The 13,780-nt window shown below is 30.0% G+C and overlaps 1 protein-coding gene across 3 annotated transcripts; it reads right to left on the reverse strand.

Moving 5' to 3' along the window:
- Positions 1–414: 414 nt before the first annotated feature.
- Positions 415–10,899, reverse strand: LOC132948797 (uncharacterized). Of its 3 annotated transcripts, none has more exons than XM_061019446.1 (4): positions 10,742–10,899; positions 10,355–10,595; positions 1,486–1,692; positions 415–718 (listed from the first exon to the last, which is right to left on the reverse strand). In XM_061019446.1, the coding sequence occupies exons 2-4, from the start codon at positions 10,382–10,384 to the stop codon at positions 530–532; spliced, it is 426 nt and encodes a 141-aa protein (XP_060875429.1). In that variant the 5' UTR covers positions 10,385–10,595; positions 10,742–10,899; the 3' UTR covers positions 415–529. The 3 variants fall into 3 exon arrangements, with proteins under 3 accessions (XP_060875429.1, XP_060875428.1, XP_060875427.1); XM_061019445.1 differs by having other exon boundaries at positions 10,658–10,813; XM_061019444.1 differs by lacking the exon at positions 10,742–10,899 and having other exon boundaries at positions 10,355–10,711.
- Between the last annotated feature and the right edge of the window lie 2,881 nt (positions 10,900–13,780).

Genomic DNA, 13,780 nt, shown 5'->3' on the forward strand with positions numbered 1-13,780 from the left:
AGTGGCGGGGGGATTATCGTACAAGTGCGTGATTGATGGTGGGGGTATCTGAAGAGCGGGGTAGCGGGGGGAATGTCGTGTACGTATGTGATAGATCTGCTCAACCCATGGGTTGAGCAGAGGTGTATAGATGTATATGGGTTGAGCAACGGGTTTCGCGGGTTGAGCCATCAGGTATAGGGCTGAGCCAGCAGGCTGGGGTTCCAGAACTCTCTTTTTTATCCTACTCGCATTGTTCCCTATTATCCTTATTACCAGACTGAAACAAGAGTAGGTATTATAAATTATAAAATATGTACCTATCCTTATAAATCTTAGTAGATAGGAAAAATATTTTAAAACGTCAATCATCAATGAGTATTTGTAGGTTCTTGAATTTAGATTTATTTTTTTAATAAATATACACATATAATATAAAAATAATTATTAAATTATAATTAAAGTAAAAAACAAATATGTAGGTACAATTTTTGATAATAATATGGTATATATAAGTAATACAAATATAGGATAATATATGGTTAATAATTCATCGTGATCGTGAAAATACGATTTGTTGAAACATAATTATCGCATCAATTGTAAACAACAAGCCATTAAATCCGAATGCTGACGAACATAAAACTAGTTCAAACTTGCCCATATCTTTATGAAATTGGAGTAAAAAAAATGAGGATGTAATACATAAAAGTACTTGTACGACTGAGCCAACGAGTACCTGCAGAGTATCATAAATCATAATATATACATTATACATTAAAATTTAAAACCATAACATATAATGATTTCTTCATCTATGATTATTAACTAATTAAATAATTCACAAGATAAAACTTATTTTTCATAAATACCTAATCATAACAATTAATAAAATGTTCTTACATAAAGTTGAAATACTTATATAAGACTTTAAAGTATTTATTAATTGTATCGTATTAATTTTTTTTTTCTATTGGATAACCCGCTGCAACATAGGCCATTGGGTGTGGGGGAGGGCACTGTAGATTTTTGAATTGGGTAGGTTGGTACACGTGTGTGTTGTGTGTGGCAGAATTTCAAATGGGGCACCCGTAGGTTTCTGCCGTGCCCCGGGGTATTAATTATTCCGGTAATTTAATAGTTTAATAGATTACCTACCTACTTTTTGTATAATTAACTATAAATAAGAATACTTTCTGAAAATATTTATTTTTATAATTATATTATTTTTAATTGTTTTAACAATTATAATGTTTTTTTTTAATATGTGATGATATTGGTACAGGTATATTGTATAATAATATATGCACTTATATGTTCGTCGAATATTGTCTATAATTCATCTAATAGGTAGGTAGGTTATTATTTATCAGCAATACTTATATTGGTACCATAACTATCTTTGGTCTTTACCTAGTTACATATTATATAACGCTTTGATACCTTCTAGCTAAACTGTAAAGTGTAAACTACATATAATTATTATAATATAATTTGTTTACTCACCAATTTCTTAGGAATTTGTTCTTTTATCAATAGTCCACATATGACAAGCATGGTAAAAAACAAACTTACATAAATGGAAACTTGGGTAAAAACAATTTTGAAAAACCAGTGTGACTCATGGTTTTGTAGTTGAAATATCTTGATATAATCAGTAACATTTTTATTTTTGAATCCCATCATACATATGGATATCATAATTGGGATTAGCTGAAAATTAATCATAACATATAATAGTCTTTCTATATTATATGAAAAAGATAGTAAAATGTATGTAATATTTTCCACGCATTTTATTTTAAATATTTTAAACTACAGATAGTAAATTCCAAGATGCAAAGGGAGGTTTACACTTGGGTTGTGTAGGCAAAATTCCCTTAGGGAGGTCTTCGACAAAAGATCGAAAGCAAAAGAGCAAATGCAAACGTGCAAATGAAAATTAGCGAATGTAAATATATTAGCGAAAACATATTATAGAGCAAAAAGATACATAAAAATATGATTACAATTTAATATTGAATTGATTTTATTTATACTACCGTAGTTTGGGATGACTGATCATTTTTAGAACTTTTTTTACACATTATTACTCATAACTCTTGCATACTTAAAATTTATAAATAAAAAACTGAAAAAACAGTCCGTATAAAATATTTAAAAGACAAAAATGTAATTAATGATGAATTTTTACGTTCGCTCATAATATTGTATTCGCTATTTGATTTAGCGCATTTGTGTTCGTCCTTCTCTTTCGTTTATTGACGGGATACCTTCCTTGGGGGGGGGGGGGGGGGGGAATGTGAGCAGGGAGCAGAGTACAATAATAATTAAAAAAAAAAATACAAATTAAGATAAATGCTTATTATATATATATAGGTAATAATTACTTGTTAGTCATTAATAAATAATTATTATAATAGTTTAGTTAAATGTTAATATAAATGTATTGTGTATAATATATAGCCATATAGGTATATAAGTACATTATTAATTATTATATATGTACCTATAATGTAAAGGTAAATTATGTGTACATTTTGCTCTACAATTTTGACGTGCAATATGCTATATTTTCAGGTAGTAGGTACGTGTTGGTATAGTGTCATGTAAAAATGTAAAACTTATATAGTTATATGTGGCAATCGTTGTTGGTAGGCATATCATAAATGTGAAAATATGTACGTTGTCGTACGATGAATATGTATAAGTATTAATTTATAATTTTAGTGCACCATTGGCCATCTAGCTACGTGTTATGTTTGTGGCGTTTGAAGGGTATATATTATAAAATATTTATCATTCAAATGAACACGCATTGTTGTGACTATTGTGAAGTTGTAACTATACAAGTTACAAGGGAACAATAAGAAAACCATTAAACATTTAGACATCTATGATTTTAGATTTAAATATCTTAAGTGTTTTCACTTAATACTATATTATAAGCATTTACTAATATATTACTAAATGGATGAATAAATCAAATACATAACTAATTAAATAAGTTCATATAGATATAAATTGTTTTTATATAATTTATTATATTTTTGTTGTGGATTAAAGATAATAGATTAAAGATAATATTAAATATAAATTGAGTTCTTATTGTTAAGTACATCTAAGATATATGCAATCAAAATATTTATATTTATAACAGAGTAATATTAAAAATACGGATAAATATATAATTATTATTAATTTCATCCAATAGGTATTTTGTATGCAGGATAGCATATTATCTATTCTTAACTGATTTTAATAATTTAAAGGTCATTTTGAAGGATGAATCATGCAGTTTTGTTCAACCATTTACACAATAATATATTAATATTCGTTCAACGAAAAAAAATAAACATAGCATAAATACGAAAATGCAAGGTGGCGATAAAATTATAAATTAATTAATAAAGCAGCGATCAAAAACAACAGACTGCCTGTAGCCAATAGGTATATAACAGTGAAAAAATTAACTTGAGTTAGATAAGTTAAATCGTTAAGAATGTGTAAATGATTCAATGAATAGTTAATAAACAATATATTTAATGTATTGTGACAAAAATACTGATAGTGATACCAATACTTAGTCAAAAAGATGTACCAAACTATTGTTAATGAATGTCTGCAGTGCACTATAGGTACTTGTTTTCTCTTCCTGACCTACGGGCCACGAGTAACATCGAATATTTGCGTTCAGCAGTTCGGTTCTGAGCGTTTTATAGCTTTCGACTTTCGTATATAGTATTAGAGTGAATTTACCTATTGTCAATCTTAAAATTAATACAATTATCTGTGTAATATGGATGTTGGATTATTTGCGATATTTTTATGTAAGTTATGCAAGTATGTAAGTATGTAACATTGTAACATATTAAAATTAAAAATTTCACATATTATTTCACTTTAAAATTGCAACATTGCAAAGAGACAACGTTCATACACAGATAATGTTCGTTACTAATTACTTTTATATTATTGGAGAATCAATTAATTCCAATTAAATCTAACAACACAAGATTGATTCTGCTGAACGCAAATTTCCTATGTTGTGCATTGATCAGAGAGAGAAAACAAATAGTGCGCTGACATCTTCATAAGAATTCATACTAATTCCTAGTAGTCTAGTATTCCATCTTAATATCTTATTTTTCATTGTTTAGTTACTCATAGCTGTATTATGTTTAGGGAATTACACGTTTGGGTCAACTAAATTAATTAATGGTTCATTTTTTATTTAAATATCATTGTATTTACAGAATGATAAAACAAAAAAATAATTTAATTAGTTATAATTAATTATATGTAGGTATATGATTTTAACTTAAGGCGTCCGGTGCCAATGTAATTCTGTCCACAAAAATACACTTTACGAGAATAATAATCCTGTCCTGTAAAATTAACCAAATTGTATGATTTTTTTTCTTTTACTAATAAAAGGTTTTATTCTACAGGTTACACTGATTACGTTTTTCAATATCTTAATCTAAAACTTAATAATAAATCTTTAAAATTCAGACCATTATTTGAAATAAAATAAAAATTGGAGTTCAATGCCTATAAGAAATCTTCTTCTTTTAGATCAATAAATGGTTATCAAAATCCAATAAATCTACAAGACCCTTAGAGTGTTTTCTGTGAATTTATTTTTATTGACATAATACACTATATGCAATATGCATGTATACACCCCACCCCTCACCACCCTAAAATCTAAATAGATATCGGACAGTAGATTAGTGGAAAAGTATTAAATTAAGGTGACCACTAAAATATAAATATAATTTTCAAATAACGTATTATTATTTATTTTAAAAACTAACTAGGAATCGGCTCATTTCCAATTCTGACTCCCTATACGCGCACTATATATTATTTGCAGTGAAAATGACCGAGTTCTATAATAAGTACTAACGAATTAGAATCAATCATAATGGACGATTGGACGTCATAAACAATATTAAAACCACATCAAGTACCACCAGACAATGGAAACACGACTTAGTATATTTGACAACTTTCAAGAAGAACTATTTTGGATTTGGGAGGGGGGACTTCTATGTAGCACACTTAGTAGGCGGCGATGTATAGTACATCCTTCAACTGGACGAGATCCTCTAACACGACGACGGAGGCTCTATAGCTGCACGAAGACGACTCGTGTGACGGCGGCGACGGAGACCATAGAGTTCCCGGCGCGTGAGTGATAGATGACTTTAATTATAGGCACGAACATATAATAGTATAGGGTAGCTAGGAACACGGATGTCAGCAGCGTCCGGCTCGAGGAAACGAAACGTTTCTGGGTTCGGTAGTGCGCGACTCCATGGTGGAGCTATCGGCTGCGGCAGATACGGTGGCGACTGGACGCCAGGGCGAAAACCACGGAGAGTATATCAGGACAGAGGTGTGTTTTAGACAGCACGTCTACCGATTCTCTCCCCTTTTCGAGCAGTGGTCTGATCCTGCTGGCCGAGTCGCAACGCTTCCGGTCGCCGTCGATTCCGCATCACCGATATTATAGTTTTGTCACTCGCTCCGAGGTTTGGTCACCGTCGTCTTCTTTTTTTCTTTTTTCAGACGCCTTTGAAAACTACTGAGAATTTATGACCTTTGCAATGCACCATCTAAATTCACTTTTCCACCGGAAAAGATACTTACGTTGAAAATCGACAACTCATCGTGTACAGTAACAAAAAGAAAGTTACAAAGTCACATTTCCCAACTTTTTTTGGAGAGCAAAAACGAAATTTAATTTTTCGTAGGTTCTTCTCTGTGGATTTTTTAAAACCTACCTATAACTTTTTATTCAACTAATAAAAAGTTACAGTAATTTTGTAATTTTAAAAAAATAATTTATTTCAGATAATGTTAAGTATACACTGAACAGTTTAATCATTTTGAAAAAGTATTTCACTTTTGGTGTCTTTTAAGTGATTGCTTAAAATTATATACATTATACATAACAAGGTAATACTTTTAACAGTAAAACTAAATAACAAGAAAAGTACTAAACTTTTTGATAAAAAATGTTTTTTTACATAAATATTGTAAACAATAGTAAAAATTAAAATTTTTAAAAATGTTATTTTTCAAATTATTCAAAAATATATTTCCAAAAGCCAAATACTTCCATTAAAATTACTAGTGAGTGTTTAATAAAAATCGCTCAGTATAATTTCTATAGAAAATCCTGTATGGGTGGTACCTACTCCTTTCACCAAAAAATGATTTTTCCCTTTCACCTGATAATATTAATATAATTCTTCTCGCCTACGGTTTCACTTTTAACAATTTTAGAAGTTTGTTTCAAAATTATTTATGTTTGATATAAAGTTATAATATTAGCCATTATAAGGTAACTATAATGTTTAATAAGGATAGATCTATACTAATAATACGAGTGTATTAATTGTACGACAAAAGTCAATATTATCTGTTTATGTATATCAGTGTTGGGTAAGTTACTTTAAAAATAATAACTAATTCACCTAAAGGCTACCTATTAAAACGTACCTAACTAGATAACTTTTCGTTACTAAAAAACAAAAGTAAACGTTGTTAACTCTGATGTAATTAATTACAATGCCGTTACTTTCAACATTTTTAAAATTATAAAACTAAAAATAACTTCAAATGAAATAAACGATGCTGCGATACCGCATGCAGTAGATTTAGTACCTACCTATTACTTATACACTAAGTAAATACTAATTATTGTAACGAGATAGTTTTGATCAAAATTGTTCAGCATTAAAGTATGTAAGGTTTCTAAATATTTCGAGACATAATGATTGATGTGTCATGTGTGAAAGCTACACAGAAAATATTTGAGTATCGTGTGCACGTTTTCTGCTAAAAACATAGGTAATATAACTAATAATAAAACCTATTGTATAATTAAACAACGACTCATTTTATTTGAAAATAATCGTAAGTTCAACAATGACTCAATCATATTAATTAAGTAGGTATGTGTACATAATATTATTTAGATATCATTGTCACATTGAATCAAAAAGTGTCATTTTTCTTACGATAACACCACCTCTTAAGGTGGAGTAGGACATAGCAAAATGTATTATGATATTAAATTTATTAATAAATCGTAAACAATATATAGGGTATAAAGAAAGGCATTTTCGTGCTAGATATAGTATTATTTTGTTTTATTAAATATTAGGTAATATAATTTTTTTTTTTATTATTATTACATTCATTTTGTTCAGCTGCATTAATGCGCATAAGAATACATAAGAATATTGGATACTTATTATAAACAATTTACAATATTAGACAGAAATCGCAAAATTAAAATTCATCAAAATAATAGTTCTTTAAAGACTTAAAGCATAAACTGTAATATAATATTATGTACGATGGCGAATAAAATAGAAAATCGAATAAACAGCGTACCTAGTTTTTTTTTGTTTAAACTTGTTTTTTTTTGTTTCAGCGCAATAACACATTAATACGTACACGTGGACACGTGGTTGATGTTGCGGCAGTGAATAACCACAATATTTATAAGTTATAACAATGATATCATAAGTAAAATATGATATTATAATATATTGTGCCAGTGTGTCACCCATGTATTATATTTTGTCGTCGCCGCATTGCACGTGCGTGATCAGGATTTGTGGTTTAACGCGAACGTCAGGAAGGACCAATATTAAACGAAAATATGAAATATATGCATATATTATATTAACAATTCATGTCTGTTGAAAATTGGGGTTTCAAAACACGATTCCAAAATTTTTTTTTAGAATCCAGTAGATTTTAATAACTATTTATATTCACAATTTTGCATGCGTTTTAATTTTTAATGCAACGTTGAGCCATAACATTAGTTTTCTCTCGTTATTATAAAATATAAAAATGTATTAAATCACAATTTAAAATTAAAAAAAAACTCCAGAGAACGTTTGGTTGTTGATGCTTACAGCTAAGCGATCATATTATTATTTATTACTAAAGACAGGGTACATGCATTGCTTATAAAATGAAAATAATGCAAATTGATAAATAGTTATTATAAGTTATTCATTATGTATCAAAAATATTAGGTATACAATTATATTTAATTAAGCACCGTATAATTTGGATCACCTAGTTGCACACCTATATTCACTTCAAAAGTCTTTTTTTCTTTTCCCTATTATTTTTAAAAGTGTTATGAACTTTTGACTCTCCTCCTCCTATGTACCAACTAGATCTAATTTCTACTAGATAACACCGCCTTACGGTTGAAGATCAAAGCAATTTTTCCACAGAAAAAGTATCTTCATGCAAAAAAAAAGGTGGGCAGGTGGATGTCGCTCTGCTGTACAGTAGTTACAAGTGGGCCACTGTAATGCCGTAATGGATCGTGTTAAATTTGAATTCAATGATATAATATGATATTACTAAGTATATTTGATGATATTATTGAGAATAAAGTAATTTATATATAACATATTTACGTGGAACCTTGTTTTAAATTTTCAATCCTTAGATATCAAAGTTGAACATTTTATACATTTTTAACTACAAAATAATTATTGAATTTTAAATTTGTAAAATTTGTCAAAATTCGGACTTAAAATGCTTATAAATAAAAATTGTGCCTATGTGTTTATAATATTATTCAAGTGCTATTGTAACAATAAATCGGGAGCTTTGCATTAAATTTTCACGCTTTTTTACCCAACAAATCAAATTTTATTGATATTTATAGAAAAATAAACTAAAAAAATTGAAAACTTACAATGTCCGTAAGCAGCTCAAAAAGAGTCAAAATATTTTCAAAATTGTATGCTGTATAAAAAATGAAAAGGGGGACGGAGTGGCCGAGTGGACTAAGGCGTCGGCTGCGATGCAGTCGACCCGAGTTATGGGTGGCATTTTTCTTCGGACAGGTCACGGTGTCCGAAGAACAAGTGTCGCCATCCCCCACCCGGGCATGGCAGATACCTACGGGTGCCCAATCAAAAATTCTGCCAAACTAAACACATACGTGTTCCTCCCCCTACCGACTTAATAACCTACAGTAAAAACTAAAAATAACTAATGGCCTCAGCTGCCGACTAAGGATTTTTAATATTATGCAAATGTCATTGTAACAATATAGTAGGAGCCTTGTATTAAATGTTCAAGCTTATTTAGCTAACAAATAAAGTTTTATTGACATTCATAGAAAAAAAACTAAAAGAATTGGAAACTGAAAATGTCTCTAACCAGCTCAGCTCAAAATAAGTCAAAATATTTTAAAAATGGTATGGTGTATAGAAAATGCTAATATAAACATTCAATCAAAATTGCATGTATCTACGGTCATTGGTTTTAAAGTTACACCAAAAATCAAAATCGATTTTGCGTAAAAATTCTCGTTTTTCCTTAATTATTATATTAAAATAAAATAAGAATAAAAAAATGTAATCAAGGCAAAGGTAATGCATTATGCGGGGATCTATGCAACAACCAAATTATTATACGATAACAATTTCATGAAAAAAAAATGTTTACGCGTCATGCAAGGAATATAAGATGTAACCAAAAGTTTATGTTTTATGAGGACCGTAGTAGGTATAGATTTTAATGTCTGTTTGTTCAGAGAATACGCGTGATATCTGAGCTCAGTACTCTTGGGGATTTCCATTTTACCACCTGATACTTTTGGGGAATTCCACTTTACCTCCCGCTGGACGGAAAAACGTCGCTTTCCAACGGTTCAACCGTCATCGAAAACTAAACTTTCGGTGCAGGTGTGTCAACAAATATTTAAAAAAATAGAAATGCAAAAAAAAAACCCAATATAATATTATGCATATAACTGCTTTTACGTCATTTATAGGTACTAATGTACTAAATGAATTTATAATTTGTCTTATAATGCGCATACAAGTAAAAATATGTTAATAATGTAACTATAATATAAGTCATAAACACCCTAACCGGCCTAACCCCAAAAAAAATAATAATAATATAATCATGGATAATTTTATATTTTTTCAGTTTAAGATAATATAATATGATTTTAGACGTTGAGCTTGATAGTAAGAACATTTAATTTGAAGGTATACTGGAGTCCGGAATCGGGATTTATTTTAACAACTAATCAAAGTTCCTAAATTGTTACATCCGATACACGTGATTTAATTATATATTATTAATTATTACGTTATAACAGTCCTCAGACGATTTTCCACACGTCTATAGAAATTCAAATTTGAGCGGTCTTTTAAACGATAGGTAACGATATAATATTAAGTAGGCATGGGTAGGTATTATAAAAATTGATTTCAAACTAATTTTGTGGTTAAACTTAAACTATAATATTATTTATATTATACTATTAAGTATTAAGCGGGTCCAGAGCAGTGGGCGTTCTTACCATTTCGGCGATTCTTAACAGCATCAACATGTTGACGGATGTCGTTGGACGGTGGCGATAGGCAAGTATGTTGTATATTATATATTTTTGTATATATGTATATATAATATTATTATAATATATGAATTGAATACGACGCGTGCGCAGCTCTTGCCTGTTGTGATATACTATACAGATGTGACTCCGCTATATAAGTTTATCGAGATAGTGTTCCCGGGGCGTCGAATGGAACCACGCTGATCTGTAAAAAGCGCGAAAACATCAAAAACGAGACGACGGCGACGACGATATTAATATGGATACCTATAACACGAAGATCTACATAGGTCGTCACATGATACCTCTATAATATATGCGTAATGCTATAATGAGTAGATACCCACCCACCTTATAAACCTTGAGCCTGCAATCGTATATTTATCGCAATGCAAATAACACTCGAAACACCGTCGTCTCGCGACGGCAGCTGTAAAGGTACTCTACAATCGATTTCGGCGAAGTGCGCGCGCGTTCGTATCGTCGTATCGGTGTTATCACTATGTACATCATATTATTATTATTATTATTATTATAGCATACTCGATGTCGACGCGTAGAATTTGCGATATCGCGACGTAAACATCGATGTGTGCTCCGACACGGCTCTTTGTTTTTATACGTTTTTTTTTTTTTTAGGTCAACCGTTATATTACATTTTAGAGCAATAATGCGGTACCATACAACTACCTATACAGTATGTATTATAATAGCCCGGGCACCGCAGTCTCCACGCGGCGTGTCGACCTTGTGGTCGGAATGGTTGTGTGAAGGAGGGGGGGGGGGACAACGTGTGTAATATGATAATAATTTACATTATCATAGGACTAGATGGCGTAAGTGTAATACTATTAATTGTAATAATATTCGGACAAACGTAAATTGCGTAAAAAAAATATTTCATGTATACATTTTTTTAAAGTAAATTTCACCCGATACATTACATCTATGTAGACATGTCACATACTCACATGTAGCACATCGCGCCCTGCAGAGGCTATTTTTAGGGTTCCGTACGGTAAATCGGGACCCTATTACTAAGGCTTCGCTGTCCGTCCGTCCATCTGTCTGTCACCAGGCTGTATCTCATGAACCGTGTTAGAAACCAAAGTTAGAAAGTTACAATTTTCACAGATTATGTATTTCTGTTGCCGCTATAACAACAAATACTATAAAAACCCTATAATATATAATATAACTGCAGTGTTGCCAACATGTTTAATGTTTATAGATAATGGCTTACGCGCTGAACGCGTATTTTTATGGGGCGGTTCGCCCCAGTATTTGCTTTGTGATAGTTGAATTAGAATATAATCATGTGGGTGGTGGTGGTAACTAATTTTTATACTTTGCCCCACCAATTGTAAAACAAGTCCGGGCCACTGGATGATGGTACGGAACCCTTCGTGCGCGAGTCCAACTCGCACTTGGTCGGATTTTTATATAATACGATAGCCATTTACCATAATGTATTATTACCCAGAGGACACCACGAGGATGCGGCCCTCAATGTCATCCAAAAGTTGTAAAAATTGTCTTTTTAATTATATACTATGGGTGGATATAACTATAAGTATCTATAAAGTTTTAAATTTAAAATTTTTTTTATTAGGTAAATTATACGGCAAGGTGACAATAAGACGGTCTTATTGTCCTTTTCCAAAATTATACCTAGAGTAAATAATAATAATATAATAAGTTATATTCTAATATCACCATTTTAGTCCATAATAATGCGACATCATTTTCACATAATATATGAGCCCTCGTTAATATATTTTTTTTATTTTATTACTCAACAATTTTTTCCACCTATACTGTTGAGAATTTTTTTTAATTTTCAATCAAAATAATGTTGACAATTTTTACTATTCTTACTCTTTTTACCACTGGTTCACTGTGGACGAAAAGTACAATCACACTAATATTCTAGTCTTTATGGTTTATGCGATATGAATGATGCTTTGTGATTACCGATCATCGAAATAAATAACGAGATTATTAATCACATAATCTTATACATCTACCAGGGCCGTAGACACGGGGGAGGGATGTTAGCGAGTTCAACCTTCTCATCTTTTACATGGGAAGGTTATGTAAATGTACAAACATTTAAAATTACTAACATATTTTAAAGATTTTTTTACGATGATGAACCCCCTACGGCTCCACACTATATTAAGTTCCTATCTACGCCTGCACTGACACATATATATCATATTATATAAGAACTCTCTGGGTGAAAACGCTCAACAAATTTAAAGCTGCATTAAATTATAATATATAGTATAGCTAGGTAGTCCCATACTAAAAAGCATCCCACATCCAGATTCGTTTAATATTATTCGTATTTCAGGTCGTATTTTAGAATTTTATTAAATTAATATAAACAATTTTTTTTTTATTTGTCTTGAAATTTTAATCATTTCTGCTTCGACTACTAAGGCCAATAGCATTACATTTGTATATACATTACTCCATACAATCATACAATTTTAAAATCAGTTTAACTTCTCTTTATAATGACATTTTATGCTCGATTAGAGTAAATACGTTTAAACATATTAAAAAAAAATAATAATTTGTATAAATATTATTTACATATATAATTTAAAAATATATTAAATCAGTACTACATTGTATGTAGAAAAAATGTCTGAAAAACTAATTAAAAATATAAATATATTAAATACTAATCATATATGTACCTAATTTATCTTATATAATGTATTGAGCATAGCAGAATAATAATTTATTTCATAAGAAATTGTTAAATGGTTATAATACAATATAATAATAGTTATAATAATAATATTTTCATTATTACGGAAATAAATTCCAATTACAGTTTTTTTTTATATATATAATATGTATATAATATAATATTATATAGGTACATTATCAGTAATTTATATATAACAATAATAATAATTTAAATAATATATTTCGTTGAAAACATTTTGGTGCCGTTAAATTTGACTTCATACAGTACCAACATATTTTATTTAACACTCAGTACAATAACGTATCAAATCTTAAGTTTATATTATTTGGATATGAGGCGTGTAAAAAAAAATAATGTGCTTCACCCACCAAATCACGAGAAATTAAAAACTGCAATACATCCCGATTCAACTATGTAATATGTTGAAATAGGTAGATAACGCTTTAATAAAATATATCATATCATTTTTCGAGGAGTGAACGACGCTTCAAACGCGTTCTTCTATCTCTATCTTTTATTTCTCTCTATGATGTTTAGCTCATCAGCACTAAAAATTCGTTAGACATCGACGACGATCACCTCTGTGTGCGATGGCCTTTCTTATAGGTATTTCAGTATTTTATTTCACACACAGCGTAAAACGTAACTTATCTAGTTACTTAAAA

Source organism: Metopolophium dirhodum, chromosome 7 (assembly GCF_019925205.1).
Source record: "Metopolophium dirhodum isolate CAU chromosome 7, ASM1992520v1, whole genome shotgun sequence".
Lineage (NCBI taxonomy): Eukaryota > Metazoa > Arthropoda > Insecta > Hemiptera > Aphididae > Metopolophium > Metopolophium dirhodum.